Source organism: Balaenoptera borealis (genome assembly GCF_965194805.1).
Source record: "Balaenoptera borealis genome assembly, chromosome: 19".
NCBI classification, from domain to species: Eukaryota; Metazoa; Chordata; class Mammalia; order Artiodactyla; family Balaenopteridae; genus Balaenoptera; species Balaenoptera borealis.
The window spans coordinates 18338251-18357125 of record NC_138878.1 but is presented as its reverse complement, the minus strand read 5'-3'; the positions used below and the strand labels follow the sequence as shown (position 1 = coordinate 18357125).

General features: G+C 59.4%; 3 protein-coding genes across 11 annotated transcripts; 2 read left to right on the top strand and 1 right to left on the bottom strand.

Annotated features, from left to right (window-relative positions):
- Positions 1–74: 74 nt before the first annotated feature.
- On the bottom strand, positions 75–7288 carry EXOC3L1 (exocyst complex component 3 like 1). Of its 6 annotated transcripts, XM_082368884.1 has the most exons (14): positions 5109–7288; positions 4758–4904; positions 4380–4555; positions 4079–4298; positions 2923–3535; positions 2726–2843; positions 2464–2589; positions 2264–2364; positions 1950–2060; positions 1072–1201; positions 830–952; positions 590–745; positions 377–501; positions 75–302 (listed from the first exon to the last, which is right to left on the bottom strand). In XM_082368884.1, exons 1-14 carry the CDS (start codon positions 5218–5220, stop codon positions 113–115), a joined length of 2448 nt encoding a protein of 815 aa, XP_082225010.1. In that variant the 5' UTR covers positions 5221–7288; the 3' UTR covers positions 75–112. The 6 variants fall into 6 exon arrangements, with proteins under 6 accessions (XP_082225010.1, XP_082225009.1, XP_082225008.1 ...); XM_082368883.1 differs by having other exon boundaries at positions 4079–4555; XM_082368882.1 differs by having other exon boundaries at positions 75–501.
- A 54-nt stretch (positions 7289–7342) lies between these two features.
- E2F4 (E2F transcription factor 4) lies at positions 7343–13928 on the top strand. Of its 2 annotated transcripts, XM_082369003.1 has the most exons (11): positions 7343–7536; positions 7953–8062; positions 8204–8365; positions 8692–8735; positions 9449–9510; positions 9735–10032; positions 10527–10724; positions 10825–10872; positions 12593–12640; positions 12854–12898; positions 13002–13255. In XM_082369003.1, the coding sequence occupies exons 1-11, from the start codon at positions 7402–7404 to the stop codon at positions 13115–13117; spliced, it is 1266 nt and encodes a 421-aa protein (XP_082225129.1). In that variant the 5' UTR covers positions 7343–7401; the 3' UTR covers positions 13118–13255. The 2 variants fall into 2 exon arrangements, with proteins under 2 accessions (XP_082225129.1, XP_082225130.1); XM_082369004.1 differs by lacking the exon at positions 10825–10872 and having other exon boundaries at positions 7345–7536; positions 13002–13928.
- A 225-nt stretch (positions 13929–14153) lies between these two features.
- Positions 14154–18759, top strand: ELMO3 (engulfment and cell motility 3). Of its 3 annotated transcripts, none has more exons than XM_082368881.1 (20): positions 14154–14436; positions 14579–14619; positions 14718–14790; positions 14987–15037; positions 15250–15419; positions 15504–15603; positions 15706–15857; positions 15939–16017; positions 16143–16193; positions 16279–16401; positions 16491–16622; positions 16725–16826; positions 16931–17039; positions 17148–17284; positions 17385–17548; positions 17668–17780; positions 17875–17979; positions 18084–18166; positions 18248–18334; positions 18438–18574. In XM_082368881.1, exons 1-20 carry the CDS (start codon positions 14359–14361, stop codon positions 18444–18446), a joined length of 1959 nt encoding a protein of 652 aa, XP_082225007.1. In that variant the 5' UTR covers positions 14154–14358; the 3' UTR covers positions 18447–18574. The 3 variants fall into 3 exon arrangements, 2 of the variants coding, with proteins under 2 accessions (XP_082225007.1, XP_082225006.1); XM_082368880.1 differs by having other exon boundaries at positions 14344–14436; positions 18422–18759; XR_014237763.1 differs by lacking the exon at positions 18438–18574 and having other exon boundaries at positions 17643–17780; positions 18248–18304.
- The last annotated feature ends 116 nt before the right edge of the window (positions 18760–18875 follow it).

The window sequence follows — 18875 nt, the reverse complement described above, 5'->3', positions numbered from 1 at the left end:
TGCACTTGGAACCCCTGACCTTCGCGGGGACTTTTATTTCTATCCCCCCTTCTCCATCGCACACAATTCAGGCGTACGGGGACCGTGGCTTTATTCTGCGGGCAGCCGGGGGTCAGGCACAGGACCCCGAGGGGAGGCAGGAGGACAGCGGGGGTGCAGGTGCTGGCACGAGGCTGAAGAGTGCGCGTCCACCCGCTGGGGGCGAGGGCTGCGGGCCGGCCTGCAGAGAGCTGAGTGCGGCCAGGCGCTGCTCTCGGGACACGTCCCCGCGCAGGTCCAAGAGGGCGGAGACGTGATCCTCGCTATGGAGTACAGGTGCGTCAGCCCCGCCCAGCCCCCCCGGGGTCCCTCCTCCCTTCCCGGCCCGTCTTCGCACCTCACGTCGGGAAATTGTTGCCGCAAGCCTGCCACCTCGAGACCAAGCAGCGTGGGGTCGCGGAGGTTCAGCAGCTCCCTCAAGGCGAGCAGCACTGGCGCGCACTGAACGCTCTCCTCCAGGCCCTGAACACGTCGGTGTTGGTCTCTCTCCAGCCCTCGGCCCCTACCCAACCACTGAGACTCCCGCCCATCTGCTCACCCAGATTCTCACCAAACCGAGGAAAAGCTCCCGAAGCTGGGCGGCATCGTGCCGCAGGCGCTCGGCCGCCTGGGTCCGCTCGTCAGCACCGCGGCACACTAGGCGGCCTTGCATCAGCGCACGTAGGTACTGCAGCACCACGGTACGCTCCGCCTCGGCCAGCAGCAGCTGCGGGGAGCACGATCAAATGGTTCCAGGACGCTTTTTCCATGGGCGTTTTCCCCCCTTCCCAGCCTTCCCCTCCAAACGCACCTGGACCGCAGGATCCCGCACGTGTCGGAAGTCCTGGCAGAAGCTCGCGGTCCGCTCGCACACGTCATCCAGCAGCTCTGGGCTCGACAGCCACCGGCGAGAGGGCAGAGCAGCGAATAGGGGCTGGAGCGGAGGGCAGAGACGCGGCTGGAGGGACGATTCAGATCCGGCATTCCCCGCAGAGACCCCCATGCATACGCTATATCTCCTTATCCCACCCCCATCTCCGTCTGAAGCCTCACCTGTAGCTCCGCCAGCAGCGCCTCCAACACCAGGCGGCAGATCCTCCTCTGCAACTCGTCCAGCGCTGCCTCCACCGGAGCCAAGGCCCCTGGAGCCACCCAGTCGGGCTGCAGGACGGACACGGAGGAGCTGGACCGACCAAAAGTACGGCTTCAGGACCAAGGCCAAGGCCCGAGAGGCCCTCCGTTGTCTAGCCACTTGGGCGCCACCTAGTGGCGCAAGTGTGTTCCGTGAGGGGGCAAGAAGGGCGGCTCCCTGCACTTCTGAAAGTCTGGGCCAACAGATTGAGGATGGGAGTGGTGGGCTCAGCGAGCTAGAAGGGACACAGGCCAGCTGGACCTGCCTCTAATTCGCGGTGTGACCTTGAGCAAGTCATGTCTTTCAGTTTCTGTTTCGGTAAGGGGAGAGAGTTAATCCCAGTCAGGAGGGAGTCAAAATCATCATTAATTTGTTTGTCCTCTCTGCCCCCACCCCAAAGAACATAAGACCCAAGAGGAAGGGAATGTTTTTGTTTTGTTCACAGCTGTAACGCCAGACATTACCTGGCACAGAGTAGGGCCTTGATAAATATTTGTTGAATGAATGAATAATTGACACTATGTGCCAGGTACTGTGGTAGGTACATTTTATCTGTTATCTCATGTGATTCTCAGAATGTCCATTATTACCCATATACTACTGATGACGAAAGCAAGATTCAGAAAGATTAGGTAACTGGCCCAAGGTCACACAGCTAGTAATTAGTAGAACTAGGATAGGAACCCCAGGGCTATGTGAGTCCAAAATTCCTAAAGGCCTAGTGTGAGCTGGGTCCATACCTAATAGGTGTTCAGTCAGGGGTTAGTGAAGGTGGGGTTCTGTGGGGGCCTCCTGATACCTGAGTGCTGATTGGTGGTTGAGGGTGGCCAGTAGGTAGGGCACGTAATGAGGGGCCGTTGCTTCCCCCCTGAGGTGGTCTCGGGAGAATCGGATCAGAGCATCACTAAAGCTGCAAAGGGCAGAGGTGGCTCCTGTATCTGCTGTCATTCTGGTGCAACCCCAGTCCTTGGTACTCTGGCCCCACCTCCAAGATACCCAAGGCCCTGTTTTGAAGGAGCCCTTTTCCACAGGTGTGTCTTATCACTCAGAGCCCCTTAGTGCTGCCCCAGGATCAGGGCCAGGGGTTGGGACTGGGTCAGTGCCTAGGCAGACCTCCTCAGGAATGCGCTCAGTTCTGACAGTGCCATGCCATGCACCCGCCGCTGCAGTGACTCACTGACCATTCTGGTCACGCGAATGTTCTCTTCCAGGATCTACAGGCAGGGATGGGCAGCCATCATCAGAGTCCTAGTCCTGCCCTCCTTCCCTTTCCCTATGAGAGCTGCCCCCCTGCCTTGCCACTTTTCACCCACCTGCAGCACGATGGCTGGCATTGGTGAGTGGTAGAAGCCAGATGGGTCTGTGTCAGGCTCCTGCTCTCGGCCCCACTCAGCTACATCCCCGTCCAGTGCCTTCTGCAGCCACTGGGCCACACTTGCCTGGGGGAAAGGGGCAAGGTGCAGCAGTATGTAGCAGGGCACTGACACTGCTAGAGACAGGTGGACATGCGACTCCACAGATACAGGCCCACAGCTGGTGGCAGAGCTGCTCTGAACCCGGGCCCCAACTACTCACCTGGACTTTGGCCACAAATATTGTCTCCAACTGCTCGATGTTCTCCAGGGTCAGGAGGGGCTCCAGATCAGACACATCAGCCTCGGGCCCCAATTCCAGGCTCCCCATCATTTCTGGCCTGGACATGGGTAGCCCAGTGTTACATTGAGCCTCCAGCCTTTGATGCACCCACTTCCCATTGCCCCAGGGACACTGACCCCAGGTACACATGCAGTGCCCAATGCAGCAAGGTGAAGGCATCGGCAGCTTCCAGCTGAGGCCCTTCCAGAAGTTGCTGCAGGCAGCAGCGCAGGCCACTGTGCAGGGTGTGGGCCCACAGCCGGACCACGTTGTAGTGTGGTGGGCAGCAGGGTGCTACCAGTGCCTCAGCCGCGGCCAGCTCTGCTGGTAGAGCCACCCGCAGAGCCTCCAGCCACCCCGCTAGTGCCCCTGGCCCAGGCTGCAGAGGTGTCCCAAAGTGGATCCGCTCCAAGCCCTCCTGTAGTGCCCGCAGACAGCGCTGCCGCCAGTCCCGGGCGGCCTGCTCCAGGGAGGTTGTGCGCCCAGCGTCCACTTCGGCCACACGCATAGCAGCCACCAGCAGGGCTGGGTCCTCCCGTGCCAGCCGCCCTGCAGCCCCTGCAGCCGCCTCCACAGCCTGGCCCAGAGCCTCAGCCAGAGGGCCCAGCCCCTCGAACACTGGCAACTCCAGGCCCCCGAGAGGTGCCCACGTCTCCTCTTGCAGCTGCTCCAGTTCCCGAAGGCTCACATATGCCTCCAAGAGTCGCTGGGCATCAATCAGGGTCTGTGTGTGGGCCAATGCAGCAGGCACTAAGCGGGGAGAAGAGGCAGCCCTGGGTCTCAGCCTTCCCACCTGTGCAGTGGGTATAGCAGTAGATGCTGAGGCCCTGGGGCTGGGGTGATGTGTAAAATATTTAATAATCAGTACAGTAGAGCATTGGTCAATCTGAAAGGACCCAGGGAAGGGCCTACATGGTGGGCCAAGGGTAAACCCTTGAGCTGATGGAACATGAGGAAGTCAGGGGTCTTGGAGGGAAGGCAGGGAGGAACTTGGGGGGCCATGCCAGTGGCTATTCATCCACCCCGTTAGGGAAATATTTTAGTAAATTAACAGCCAGGTTGGCCAGAGCCACTTGGTGTCAGTCCTGACTCAGACATCCCATGCTTGGGAACCCCAGAATGAACTAATACGTACCCTTGCTTCATATGCCATTTGAAGCCTGAGTTACTCTCTGGGAGGTCGCCCACGTGTCCGTCCACGCAATCTCCCACTGGCGCCCCAGCCCCTTGATCAGTGATGGTGTTTGTCGACTACCTGTCGGAGGACTGCGGCCTAGGGCCCCACACACTCACCAGCTCGCAGCCGGGGCAGCAGCTGAGACATGGCCTGCAGTTGCTTGTGTTGCACAACCTGCTCCCGCAGGGGTTCTAGGGTCTGTGCAGCCTCAGCCATACCCTGGAGCAACGCATGAGCCTGGCCCAGGGCTTCGCGGGCTCCCTGCACGGCCTCAAGGGCCCAGGCCAGCTGCCGCACACCGGTCTTCACGCCCTCCAGGTACGACTGCACCACTGACTGTGGGAGGGAGGCAGCCAGTGAGGCCTGGCCAGTCCTGCAGCCCGCCCTCAGCACCCCTGCCTCCTGCCTGATGCCCACCTTGATGCGTGCTTCCAGGGAACAGGTACGCTGCACCTCGCGGCTACGGTACTGGCCGAGCCTGGCCAGCTGCTCTGGCCGGTAGAAGATACCCGAGGCCCACTTGAGTGCTGCACCCCGGGCCAGCTGCTCCGCCCTCTCCTGCTCCGGCCACTCAGGCCCTGGGCAGGAAGAGCCTGGGCAGCCGCGTCAGTTGGGCAGGGCCTGCAGGAAGTGGCTGCCAAATCTGCTCCCCTTCCTACCCCTCGGCCTGTCCCCCAAGGCAGTCCACTCCTCTCCCTGTCCTCCCTATAGAGCTCCAGCCAGGGAGGACCAACCCCACCATCCCCATCTTTCTTGCCACCATCCCTCCCTCAGCCCACCCAGAAGGGCTCATACCAGGGGGAAGTGCGGGCTGCATTTTGTCCCTGGCTGCTGAGTCCATGGCTGGAGGAGCCGGAGCGGAGGTAGGAGTGGGGGCGAAGGTCCAGGTTAGAGCACGTAGAGTGGGAGCTCCTCTGAGCTGCAGGCTTCGTCTAGGCCCCGCTGAGAAGGAGGAGGAAGGTTCTTGCCCAGCCCCCTCAGGAAATGAGAGGGAGGTGGGTGTGATGGGAAGGAACCTGAGACACCTTTGCCTGCCGGGTTTCTCAGTTTTGCCCCTCAGATGCAAGTGAAACAGGGTAGGCATGGGCCTCCACTGGACACCGCTCCTGCTCTGAGTTGCAGAGGACAGTCTGATATGGAACTCACCAGGCTTGGCCAGGCGTCCAGTTCTCCCTCCTCCACAGATAGCCTTGGCCTTGAGGATGGCCCTCTCCCCTGGCCCTCTTGGCAGAGCTGGGTACTCCCACCACTGGCTCATGGGACCCACACCTCAGCATGCAGCAAGAGACTTCCTCTCCCCAAGGAAGCCTCTGTCCCACCTCTCTGCCCAGGAGCTCCCTCCTCCCTCCAAGGTCCCGCCCTCTCCAAGGCCACATGCAGAAAGGAAGGAAGCTGAGTCTCTGGTACTTTATTCCCAACAGGAAAGAGCATCTGCACTGTGGGACAGAGTGGGGAGGGCTGGGCGCCACTTCCTTGGGGGGAGGGGGGTGTACTCCCTGTGAACATTGAGACTTGAGCAGCCTATGCAGGATCTGTTGTGCTCAGGACACAGACATGAACTAGATGGCCCCAACCTGGGTGGAGAGCGAGGTGTGCAAATATGAGTCCAGACAACATCACAGTGTGACAACTGTGTTGATGGGCCCTTCAGAGGTGGATGTGCCTCTGCAGAGGAGCAAGAGACCACAGGCTCTTGTGAAGACGGTGTGTGGTAGGTGATGGCGGAGACGGGTGGAAGGGCTATGAAAGCTGTGTTTGTCTTGGGAGTTAAAGGGAGCCATGGAAGGGGCTACTAGGTAGTAATAATGTAGTGGACACCGGCTACTACCCGAATCCACCCTTCAGGACAAAGATACTTGTTCCCCCAGCTGCCAGAAATGTAGGCTGCTGAGGTCTCACAGCTGAGTCTCTCAGTCAATGTTAGGGTATAAAATCCAGGTACCCTTACCTTGGAAGGCCTTGGAAGAGTCACCCCAGTTTCAGAGCTCTGAGTAGGATGGGCCAAGGTCTCTGTTTTAAAGATTTTTTTAAAAAATAAATTTACTTATTTTATTTTTATTTTTGGCTTCGTTGGATCTTCGTTGCTGTGCGCGGGCTTTCTCTGGTTGCGGCGAACGGGGGCTACTCTTCGTTGCGGTGCGCAGGCTTCTCATTGCGATGGCTTCTCTTGTTGCAGAGCACGGGCTCTAGGTGCGCGGCCTTCAGTAGTTGTGGCTCACGGCCTCTAGAGCGCAGGCTCAGTAGTTGTGACGCACGGGCTTAGTTGCTCCGCGACATGTGGGATCTTCCCGGGTCAGGGCTCGGACCTGTGTCCCCTGCATTGGCAGGCAGATTCTTAACCACTGTGCCACCAGGGAAGCCCTAAAGATTTTTTTGATGTGGACCATTTTTAAAGTCTCTATTGAATTTGTTACAATATTGCTTCTGTTTTACGTTTTGGTATTTTGGCCGTGAGGCATGTGGGATCTTAGCTCCCTGACCAGGGATCAAACCCACACCCCCTGCATTGGAAGGCGAAGTCTTAACCACTGGACGGCCAGGGAAGTCTCTGAGGCCTCTATTTTAACTGCATCGCAGTTTAATTCTCCTCTCTGCCCAATTCTGCCTGTCTTACTCCCTTACAAGTGTGGCTTCTCAGTAAAATTCTTGCAGGCACATCCCTGTTTCCCAAAAAACTTGACCTAAAGTAAACAATCATAAATAATGACAATGTTAAAAATAACAAAATGATACTAGCAAACACACAGTCCTCCCACATGCCAGGAACAGCTCTAAGCGCTTTACATATATTTACACATAGGTAAACATGTTTGCACTGGTTGAAAAGTGGTTATAATCCCATGGCCTTTGAGTACTGCTGTGTGGAGACAAGAGAAAGATGAGGCTGGGATCAGGGAAAGAGAGTGGGGATGGAAACAAGTGGACAAGCTAGATGTAGTTAGTGCTTGCTGTTTGGCAGGAAGTGAAGGACAGGAATAGGATGGGTGATCCCAAGACAGTGGGGCAGCCTTTAGGAGCAGGTTTGGGGAAACACATTGGGTTCATCGGGCAGCACAGTCTCCTCTCCTGAGATGAGGGTTGGGGTAGAGTTAGTGGAGTTGGGGCAGGTTGGCCAGCCCGTAAGGTTCCAGTGGCTCCTCCTTCCCTGCTACCGGAGCTGCCCAAAGACTTCCTCCACATCCTTCCTCAACAACGCTGGTCTCCGGGGATCCTGGGGTTATTTTCGTCCTCTTCGGCGGTTGGACAATTGTTGATGGTCCCCGAAGTTTTTCGGCCGTGTTCGCAGAGATGAATAGTGCTGGATTCCCTGGGAGGGCGCGGAGCGGAAGCGGAACCAGCGATGCTGGCGCCGGCGGCCTGGAGGCCAGGAACGGAAGCGGAAGTGGCGGCGGCGCCGGCCTGGCCTGGCCTGGCTGAGGGGAGGTGGCGGGAGGGCGCTATGGCGGAGGCCGGGCCGCAGGCGCCGCCGCCCCCGGGCACACCAAGCCGGCACGAGAAGAGTTTGGGACTTCTCACTACCAAGTTCGTGTCGCTTCTGCAGGAGGCAAAGGACGGCGTGCTTGACCTCAAGCTGGTGAGGCCCGGGCTAAGGGGCGACAGGGGGGATGGTGGACCAGGCCTGGGCCGGTAGCGGGAACCCCCGGGGCGGCCCAGCTGAGCCTTCAGAGCAGGCCGCCATCCATGTGCTTTCTCACAGGAGGGAGGCCGGGAGCTGTTTCATTCATTCGGCCGAGGCCATTGGGCGTCAGCTATGTGCCAGGCTTGGGGCTGCAGGTGTTGGTCCTCGTGGCCCTCCCCGGCAGGTGTGGGGAGAAGAGCATCAGAACATCAGCTCACGCTGCGCCAGGCCTCTTCCCGCCCCACAGTCCCGAGCTGCTGTAGTGCCTGGGAGGAGGGTTGGAATCAAGGCCACCCCCTTTTCAGACTACTCCAGACCAAGTCTCACCTGAGAGTGGGGCTGAGCATTCCCCACTCTCTTCTGCCTGCCAGGCAGCTGACACCCTAGCTGTTCGCCAGAAGCGGCGGATTTATGACATTACTAACGTGCTGGAAGGTATCGGGCTGATCGAGAAAAAATCCAAGAATAGCATCCAGTGGAAGTGAGTGGGGGCACTAGGGAGGGCAACGGGATCTCCTACCCAGAAGCGTCAGGGGTGTGGGGTGGAGGGTGCAAGAGAGAGTGGGGGCCGTGGGACCCAGAGTTCCTGGCAGCCCCTCTCAGCTCCACTCCCCGGGCTCAGGGGCGTGGGGCCTGGCTGCAATACCCGGGAGATCGCGGACAAGCTGATTGAGCTCAAGGCAGAGATCGAGGAGCTGCAGCAGCGAGAGCAAGAACTAGACCAGCACAAGGTGTGGGTGCAGCAGAGCATCCGGAACGTCACAGAGGACGTGCAGAACAGCTGATATCCTCCTGGCAGTCCCTGCTCCAGGGGAGTGGGCGAGGGGCCCTCTAGTCCAGCTGGGTTTGCTTGTGGTCCCCTAGTCCCCTTTCCTCTTGGGAGGGTGGTCCTGCAGCTCCTGGTTCCAGGAGGTTCCAGCCTCAGGTTCCCTCCTCAGAGCCTCTCGCCCACCAGTCTTGGACTGTGATCCCTCCCCATGTAGACCCCAGGCCTCAGGACTTTTTTTGAGAGCATATATGTCAGACCTCTGCTGGAGAGCTGGGTCTTCTCTGTGGTCAGCCATCTGTCGCCACGGGCAGGGCATCAGCCGTTCTCCTTAACCCCCACACCTTGGCCTACGTGACTCATGAGGACATCTGCAGATGCTTTGCTGGTGAGCAGAGCCTGGGTAGGGGGAGACGGGGGTGGGGATGGGTTGAGCCACAGCCCTGAGCAGTGGACTGGACTCAGTGCCCAAGAGATTTCTGTCTCTTAAGAGGGTTCCTGGGGCCTGCCCAAAGAAGAACCAGACAGGGTAAGTCCTGGGTTTGAGGGTCACTGGGACCCTATGGAGGCTAACCGTACTGAGAGGGTGCAAGAATCCTGGGCTGGGTCCCTGGGTCAACCCCTACCTGCATCGTCCCCTAGGTTTGGCTTCTTACGTGTGACAGAAGCATACAAGGGAGAATGTGTATTTGCATGTTCATGTATGCTTGTATGCAGGGGGCAATGGTGCCCACTTCCAACCTACAGTTAGTTTAGTTGCCTTGTAGGTACAGGAACTGTTTCTTGTTCATCTTGCATCTCCCAGCCTGGTTCTGGGGAAGGGATGTTGGCCTTGGCTAGAACGTCTACGCTTGGGGAGCAGCCCCGTCAATCAAGTGAGATGCCCGTGGCCAGCAATCTTTTGCTCCATGTGTCTGAACCCAGATTTTCTGGTTACTGACCCCTGGGCTCTTAGGAGGAGAAAAGCTTTAGTTCTTTGTCCCAGCCTACTGTCCAGCCCCTCAGAGACCATGATCTCCTTCCTTACTCTAAGGGATAGGCACCCCACTCTCAGTTCAGATTGAGCCCGTGGGCCTTGATCCATTCTCCTTGTCATCCTAGGAGACACCCTCCTTGCCATCCGGGCCCCGTCGGGCACCAGCCTGGAGGTGCCCATCCCAGAGGTGGGTGCTCAGCCCAGCCATGCGGGGTTGGTTGAGGGCGGGTGCTGGCTGTGGAGCCCGATAAGTCCCGGGTGGGGCAGGTAGGGGGAGGCCTGGGGTTTGAGGTTATCTAGGAGAACGGGCAGCCTAGGGTGGGAGAGGACACTGGCCCTTGCCCAGGGTCAGGCAGGAGCCGAGCCTGCTTCCAATTCCACCTGTCCTCCACCCCGCATCCTCACCGGTAGGGCCTCAATGGGCAGAAGAAGTACCAGATTCACCTGAAGAGTGTAAGTGGCCCCATCGAGGTGCTGCTGGTGAACAAGGAGGCATGGAGCTCACCACCTGTGGCGGTGCCTGTGCCGCCACCTGAAGATCTGCTCCAGAGCCCACCTGCTGTCTCTACTCCTCCGCCTCTGCCCAAGCCTGCTCTGGCCCCGCCCCAGGATGCCTCACGCCCAAGCAGTCCCCAGGTGACCACCCCCAACCCTGTTCCCGGCAGCACCGAAGCCCAGGGGGTGGCCGGTCCAGCCGCTGAGCTCACAGGTGAGGCACAATGGCCATGTGGTGATGGGGTGATTTCTGGGGCCCAAGAGGCAGTACCTCTGTGTGATGGAATGCCGTACTCAGAGTGGAAGGGACCCTGTGGGGTTCTTTCTCCTGCTCCCCCATCCCGCAGGCCTCTCCTTGCTAGTCCAGCGAATGGCCCTTGTTAACAGGGAAGTTCTGACTGTGTGAAGGGGAATTAGTGGTGGCAGTTTTCCCCCAGATCCGCCAGTGTCACACTTGCCCTGGCAACCCCTCTTGAAGTGTGGTCACAGCGGCCATGTCCGTGAGTCTCCCTCCTGCAGGCTTCATGCTCTTGTCTCCTTCAGTGACTAATTTTCATGTTACCTTTTTGGGAGTGATGGGCAGTGCCTAACTTTCCTTGGGCCTAGGAACTGGGGCGCTGATCATCCTGGCTGTGGCTTCTAGCACGGCCAGCTTCAATACCCTGCTTCCTGTCCCCAAGTGACTGGGTTTGGGGGATGTGGTTGCAGTGAGTGCTGGCCCTGGAACCGATAACAAGGACGGTGGTGAGCTCAGCTCCCTCCCGCTGGGCCTGACAGCACTGGACACCCGGCCGCTGCAGTCCTCTGCCCTGTTGGACAGCAGCAGCAGCAGCAGCAGCAATAGCAGTTCATCCGGACCCAACCCTTCTACCTCCTTTGAGCCCATCAAGGCAGACCCCACAGGTGGTGAGTACTTGTCCCCTTGGCAGCAGTGAGAACCCAGCCTCAGACAGTCCCAGGTCAGAAACAGAACTGGGCTTGGAACCTAACTATCCTATCTCCTCAGCCAAAGCTGGCCAGCCCCCTGCCATCAACCAGAGCTCTGCCAGCCAAGGTGAGGAGCCTGGCCTCTGGCTTGGCGCTGGTGCCCCTTTGCCCCTTTCCTGGGCTGACACAGAACTCCCTGGCCCTCCCTCAAGCCCTGCCTGCCACCCCTTGGAGCCCGGTCTCAGGAAGCTGTGAGCGCTCTCTTGGGGAACGGGCTGTGGTATGGCCCTCAGGCTCCAAAGGTGGGCAGTATGTTCTTAGGAGAGGTGGTGTCATCTGCCTGGTGTCTCCTCTCCATCTTGTGACTTGAGTGTTTGCTTTTTCCAGGACTTAGTCTCCTCGGCCCTCAAGCACTGCTAAGTCTCTCCTCGTTAAATGACACTTCATCGCCTGTGTCTCTCTCTCTCTTCTTCCCTATATCCTCTGTGTTTGGACTCCTTGTAAAAGTCATCTCCATTCTACTCCATATCCTGGTCCCCTAGTCAGCCTTCAGGTTGCGGCAGTCAGGACCCCAAACCCCCACCCCATGCTACACCAGTGCTACTCTTGATACGTTGCCCAGCTCTGACAGCCAGCTCCAGCAGGTTTCTAGGCTGATCTGCTCTGGTGCTCTCTTGCTCTGTGTTGATGCTCTTTTTTCTCCTTTGGCATTAATGATGTCAGCTCTTGGCTCTTCTCCCTTAATTGGCTTCTTCTTCTGACCTCTCCCTGGCATTCCTTTAAATCTGGCTTCCCAGATCTCTGGCGCATTCCACACCTGTGGAGGGCCCCAGTTCTGGGTAGAGGAATCCCAGCCTCCATCTTGCCTAGGCCTTTTGCCTGAACTTTACCTCTTGTGTCCACGTGCCTTCCTCTGCACATCCAGTGGGCACTTCATTCCCATGTGTCCTCAACTGAAACTTGGATTTCTACCTCTGTGCATACCCGACCACTGGCCCTAGTCACCCAGGCCTGACACCTGGGTGTCAACTCCAGCTCTATCTCCTTCTCCCTCCTTCTGCTCCCCACCCCACATCAGCTAAGTGAGTTCTCTTGCAGACATCCCCCATGGATGGCCTCATGTATCCTAACACTCAGGATCGCTGCCAGCCACCTCTATCCTAAGTTCTTCAGCATCTTCTTTACCCCGACTGACAAGAATCTGTCTGAAACACAGCCTGACTGGCATTTTTCTGTTTACAAAAGTACCTTTAACAGCTCCCTAAGGTCTGCTGGATAAAACCAGAGCCCCTAAAGCTGGCATATGAAATCCCTTGTGATCTAGCTCCAGCACTCCTTTCCTCTGTTTCCCATGTGTGTCCTCCTGGTTAGACCTTTGTAGCAGTGTCATCACCCTGTAGCACTATCCCCTATTTAAGAGTGCCTCCTCCTCTGCCAGGTGACCTGGCCTGGGCTGTGGTCTCTGAGCCTGGCACCAGGTAGGTGCTTAGCAAGGGCAGGGATGGACAGGACATCCTCTGTCAGACAGGGCATCCTGCATCAGACAGAGTATCCTCCATCAGACAGGGTATATACTCTGAGCCCAGAAATGGAGAGGGTGTGCTGCCCTTCTCCCGAACCACTGAGTTAGAAGGGCTGTACCGATTACCTACAGTGGTCCTTTGGCACCGAGGAATTCAGGTCTGGTAGGGGAGACTTGCAGACAGGGCTGGCTTGGTCTGGTGCAGGGCCGACATCTCAGCTGTATGGAGCCCCTGGGTGGGTGATATAGGATCTGGGGAAGTGGGGGCTAGAGTGGGACCAGGCTGGACCTCTGTGCCCTTGAGCATGGCTTTCTTGTCTTTCAGTTCTGGAGCTCCCCAAAGAGCTGTCAGAAATCTTTGATCCCACTCGAGGTAGGGCTGTGTTCTTCCCTGGGGCTGGGGTGAGGGGCACAGCTCATTGGGGGTTAGGGCCGTTTTCTTGCCCTTCTGAGGACCTTATGGTTGTGCCCGGTACCTGGGCAAAGGGTAAAGTTTCTGATGGGTGGCTGGGTGGTCCCCTTCATGTGCTTTGGTGGGTGGAGAGGCGGGAGCCAGAATGTAACTGAGCTCTCCCTCCATCCCCAGAGTGCATGAGCTCAGAGCTCTTGGAGGAGCTGATGTCCTCAGAAGGTAGGTGGCCCAGGCAGGTGGGGGGTGAGTGTGTGTGGGCAGGATTTGGGTGGCTGCTGGGTGGGGTCTTGGCCCTGGGGCCTCAGCCTGTTGCTCTCTGCAGTGTTTGCACCCCTCCTCCGCCTTTCTCCACCCCCTGGAGACCACGATTACATCTACAACCTGGATGAGAGTGAAGGTGTCTGTGACCTCTTTGATGTGCCTGTTCTCAACCTCTGACTGACAGGGGCATGCCCTTTGTGGCTGGGACACAGACTGTCTAACCTGGGGGCTGCCTGGGGACCTCCCCCCACCCCACCCCTGCACAGCTTGAGAGCCGTAGACTCCTGGCTTCCCCAGCCTTCCCTCACTGCACAGTTCTGGCCACAAGTCCCACTCCTGCACCAACACCTGTTCTGTGCTGGGAGAGCAGGGAAAAGGGGCTTAGCCCTCTCCGCTGTGGAGCCAAAGTGTTTGCCGCTCCTTTTTGGGGGCCTTCCCCTACCTGGTAGCCTCCCCCGGCCCTCCCAGAGTTCAGTTTCAGCTGCCACCCAGTGGCACAGATCCAAGGACCCTCCGTCACCCTCCTAGGGCAGCGTGTCCAGCCCCACTGCCCTGTACCTGCCAGCCCCTCCCCCTCCAGGAGGAAGCATGGAGTGGGGCTGGGCACTTGCCAGCACCTAGCCTAGCCTCCTTCACTTCTCCCCACGCGGATCACACAGCTCCTTCTGTACCGCTCGTGTGCCCCCTTTCTGCTGGACCCTTGGCCCTGAGAACCTGTTGGGGCAGGCAGGTTGCTAACAGGAGTAATGGAGATCTCTAGCTAGGAATCTGGGTGGGAGAGTCCCTGAGGATTGGCCCGGCCTCCCTCTGCCCCGCAGTCCCCCTCTTGTTTATTCATTTATCCTCATTTAGAGCCATTTGCAGAGATTTAGAAAGATTTGCAGTAACGAATGGATTCCTATATAAAGATTATTTTTATACTTTTTGCAACAAAAGGAAATTGTAATATTTGTACAGTGTCCAAGTGAATAAAGACCATGCCTAAGGCTGTCTTTGATCTGGTTCTTTCAGGGACCCTCCCTGGGACTGTGCTGGATTGGTGGTGGGAACGGGCGGGTCAACTTTCTGGAAAAGGTGTGGCGGTGCTGACAGCCCGCCCTCCCCACCCCCACCTGCCGCACCTTGGGGCGGGGCGGGGCCGCCTCTGCGGGGGCGGGGCGGGGCGGGGCAGGCGCCCTCCTACCCTCCTACCCCCGGGACTCCAACCCGGAACTAGGAACTAGCCTCGGCTCTGGCTCCCTTGGGAAGGCCGCAGCGCCTTGTCGGGAGTGGGAGCCTGCCTGGGCTGTGAGTGCGGGCCACGGGAGCCAAGTCTCGGGCAGAGGAACACCTTCGTCCTCAGGGGCTTCAGACCAGGTGTGCCCTTGGCGTGAAGTCGCACATCTGGAAAGTACAGAGGACCCCACCTCGGGTAGACTATGGCGCCCCCGCGGAATGTAGTGAAGATCGCCGTCCAGATGCGCGACGCCATCCCGCAGCTCATCCAGCTGGACCAGGTCACCCGGACTGTCTGGCCTCCGTCCACCCCACCACCTACCTCCGGGTCGCCCCTTTCCCCTCGAATAGCCCACACCCCCCCTCCCCCAGGCTCCTCCCCAACTCCCACTCCCATCCGGTGAGTGACTGTTCCACTTGTAGGCGAAACCCCTGGCCGCTGTGCTGAAGGAGGTGTGCGACGCGTGAGTGCGGGTCTGCTGGGGCAAGCGGGGTGGCTGATGGGAGGGCAGGAGGGAGAGGGCGCCCCCTACCCGCCTCGCTGAGCCTCTGCTGCCCGCAGGTGGAGCTTGCCTCACTCTGAGCGCTATGCCCTACAGTTTGCTGATGGGCACAGGAGATACATCACTGAGAACGTGAGTCCCCTCTCCGCCCCACATTCCACTCTGCGACCCCTTTAACCCACCTGGCTCTGACTCAGAGTCATCGTCCCAGTCTCTGGAACATGATCTTTCTTTTACTGACTCCCAAATCCTCCCTTATTGACAACCCCAATTAACCAATCCTCAGAGCCCTTCTTGACTTCTCTCCATTTTCTGCCATCTTTTCCAGAACCGCACGGAGATCAAGAATGGCAGCATCCTGTGCCTCAGTACTGCCCCAGTAATGCCCCTCCTGACCCTGCCCTCATTCTGTGCCCCTCTGCTATGCCTCTTCTCTGTCCGCCACTGGCACCTGGGCCCTAGGTCTGGAGGCCCCAGCCCTAGCCCCAGCTCCAGCCCAGTAGTGCCCCACCTAGTGGACACCCAAGTCCCCACATCCCCAGTTCCCACTCCTTACCTCCTCACCTCTGTTCTTGCTCCCACCCCTGGCAGGACCTTGAGGCTGAGCGGTTGTTGCGTGGGCTGCAGAGCGAGAGTTGTGAAGGGCGCCGGGAAGCCCTTCGGCACCTCGTCCTGCTGGCCCCAGACATGACTTTCACCCGGGAAGTCATCAGCCGTGATGGGCTTCAGAGACTAGGCTCCATCATTGAGGATGGGGACGAGTGAGCACAGGGCTGTGGTGGGTGGTGGACATGGTGGGGCTGGGCGTCCTGGTCTGGCCCTCTCAGCCCCACATATCTCCCCAGCCTAGGAGAGGTGCTGGCCCTCGCACTGAGGGCCTTCTTGGAGCTCATGGAGCATGGCGTGGTGTCCTGGGAGACGCTCAGCATCCCCTTTGTTAGGAAGGTGGGTGGGCTTTTCTAGGGGTAACAGGTGGGGGCAGCGGAGTGGTGTCAGGGTCTGGCCTTCCATGGTGCTGAGGTGGTGACAACCCCTGCTCCTCTAAAGGTGGTGTGCTATGTGAACATGAACCTCATGGATGCATCTGTGCAGCCCCTGGCCCTGGGGTTGCTGGAGAGTGTGACCTTGAGCAGCCCTGCCCTGGGCCAGCTGGTCAAGAGCGAGGTGCCACTGGATAGGCTGCTGGTGCACCTACAGGTGTAAGTGTCTGGAGGTGGGGTACAGATGAGTGGAGCGGGGCTGGACCCTGGATGGCCGGCTGAGCCCTCTTCTTGTCTCAGGATGAACCAGCAGCTGCAAACCAAGGCCATGGCACTGCTGACAGCTTTGCTGCAGGGAGCCAGCGCTGCTGAACGTAAGGTGTCCAACCAGTGGCTGGATTGGTGGGGGGAGGAGCTGGTGGGCACTGTGCTCCACAGTGGGCCTGCAGGATGGGTGCTCATGGTGGGGCTAAATCACCTGAGTCCCCTTCCCACCCACCTCAGCACATGCTTGACTACCTGTGGCAGAGAAACCTTCGCCAGTTCATCTACAAGGTAGGAAGGACCAGGCCGGGCATACCCTTCCCCGCTCCTCTCCTCGTGAGCCCACGCTCACACCCATGAACTGGCTGTTCTCCAGAACATCATCCATAGCGCAGCGCCACTGGGCGACGAGATGGCTCACCACTTGTACGTACTGCAGGCCCTTACGCTGGGGCTGCTGGAGCCGCGCATGCGGACGCCACTGGACCCCTACAGCCAGGTAGGTGCCTTTGGGGCACACGAGGCTGGGGACGGCTGGAGCTTGGCCTTGAATCTTCAGTCTTAACACCACTCCAACAATGACCCCAGGAGCAGCGGGAGCAGCTGCAGGCCCTGCGTCAGGCTGCCTTTGAACCGGAGGGGGAGTCCCTGGGCACTGGGCTGAGTGCTGACCGTCGCCGTTCCCTCTGTGCCCGCGAGTTCCGCAAACTGGGCTTCTCTGTGAGTGACCCCTATCCAGCTCCCTGCCCCTGCCTCAACCCGGGGCTGCTGTTGTTCCAGAGGGCTGGGCCCTTCCTCAGCTGCCTCTCCCCCTTCCCCCAGAACAGCAACCCTGCGCAGGACCTGGAGCGCGTGCCCCCTGGCCTGCTGGCCCTGGACAACATGCTCTACTTCTCCAGACACGCGCCCAGTGCCTACAGCCGGGTCAGTGACAGGGTGGGGTGGGATACGGCAGGATGCCACCTAGGCGGGGTCTCCACAGCCTTAGTCGTGACTCCCCACCCCGTCCTGTGCCCCCACCACCCCAGTTTGTGTTGGAGAACAGCAGCCGTGAGGACAAGCACGAGTGTCCCTTTGCCCGGAGCAGCATCCAGCTGACTGTGCTGCTGTGTGAACTGCTCCATGTCGGGGAGCCCTGTGAGTGGTACTGGGCACAGCGTGTCCAGGAACGGGGGACGGAAGGGCAGAGAGGGCCAGGGGCTGCACACACTTTCTCCCTGAGCCCCTCCTGCCCCCCCGCTCCAGGCTCCGAAACTGCCCAGGACTTTTCGCCCATGTTCTTTGGCCAAGACCAGAGCTTCCATGAGCTCTTCTGTGTGAGCATCCAGCTGCTGAATAAGACCTGGAAGGAGATGCGGGCCACTCAGGAAGACTTTGACAAGGTGCGTAGGGCGGGAACAGGGAAACCTGGGCCAGGGCAGGGGGTTGTTCTGGGTCGGGGCCCAGAACTCAGGCCCTGAGCTAAGCTCGGGGTGGCCCCAGGTCATGCAAGTGGTACGGGAGCAGCTGGCCCGCACGCTGGCCCTGAAGCCCAGCTCCCTGGAGCTCTTCCGAACCAAGGTGAACGCGCTCACCTACGGGGAGGTCCTGCGCCTGCGGCAGACAGAGCGGCTGCATCAAGAAGGCACACTGGCCCCTCCCATTCTGTGAGTTGGTGGGGATGGGTCCCAGTCCTAGCCCCCACCTTCCCTGCTGCCCCCTGGGCCTCGCTCAGGCCCAGGTCGTCATCGTCCTGTTCAGCGAGCCCCCTCCCCCCCTCCCCCAGGGAGCTGCGGGAGAAGCTGAAGCCAGAGCTCATGGGCCTGATCCGCCAGCAGCGTTTGCTCCGCCTCTGCGAGGGGACACTCTTCCGCAAGATCAGCAGCCGACGGCGCCAGGGTCATTGCGTGGGCAGTGGGGCTGGAAAGCGGCTGGGCTGGGGTCAGGGCGTGTCCCTCTCATCACTCCTCCCTCTTCCCCTTTCTGCCCACAGACAAGCTGTGGTTCTGCTGCCTGTCCCCCAACCACAAGGTGCTGCAGTATGGGGATGTGGAGGAGGGCGTCAGCCCGCCCGCCCCCGAGAGCCTGCCTGAGCAGCGTAAGGAGGGCAGGGTGGGGGTCAGACACCTGCTCTTCCCAGACCGCCGCCCCACCCCGGGACCGCCTGGGGTCCCAGTGGTCAGCCCTACCTTCTTCCTGCAGTCCCTGTGGCCGACATCAGGGCACTGCTGACAGGCAAGGACTGCCCCCACGTCCGGGAGAAGGGCTCGGGAAAGCAGAACAAGGTGAGTGCAGTGGGGACCAGGGGCTCCTTCCCGCCCGCCCCTGCCCCCTGCTTAGTGCTCCTGGCTCTCTTGCTTCCCCAGGATGTCTGTGAGTTAGCTTTCTCAGTCAGCTATGACCACGGGGAGGAGGAGGCATACCTCAACTTCATTGCCCCATCCAAACGGGAGGTGAGTGTCCGGGCAGGCTGAGCAGAGTTGGGCAGACGGGCAGGGGAGGAGACGGGAAGGCCCTCATGGAGATGGCCCCATCCCCAGTTCCACCTGTGGACAGATGGGCTGAGCGCCCTGCTGGGCAGTCCCATGGGCAGTGAGCAGACACGGCTGGACCTGGAGCAGCTGCTGACCATGGAAACCAAGCTGCGGTTGCTGGAGCTGGAGAATGTGCCCATCCCTGAGCAGCCACCCCCCGTCCCCCCGCCCCCCACCAACTTCAACTTCTGCTACGACTGCAGCATCGCTGAACCTTGACAGCGAGGTTGGCCAAGGGCCACAGCTGCTGCCACTGTGGTGGCCACAAAGGGTGGAGGTGGGGAGAAGCACAGGCACCCTGACCAGCAGAGGCTGCAGCAGAAATAAAGTCTGCTTGGCTCTTAGACATGTGTTGAGCCAGCTCTGAACCCTGCAGGCTAAGCCTGCCTTCAAGCTTAGCTGGCAGATGAGATGAGGGTGTCAGGCCAGGGCCACAGCTTGGGACCACAAACCTGGGCAG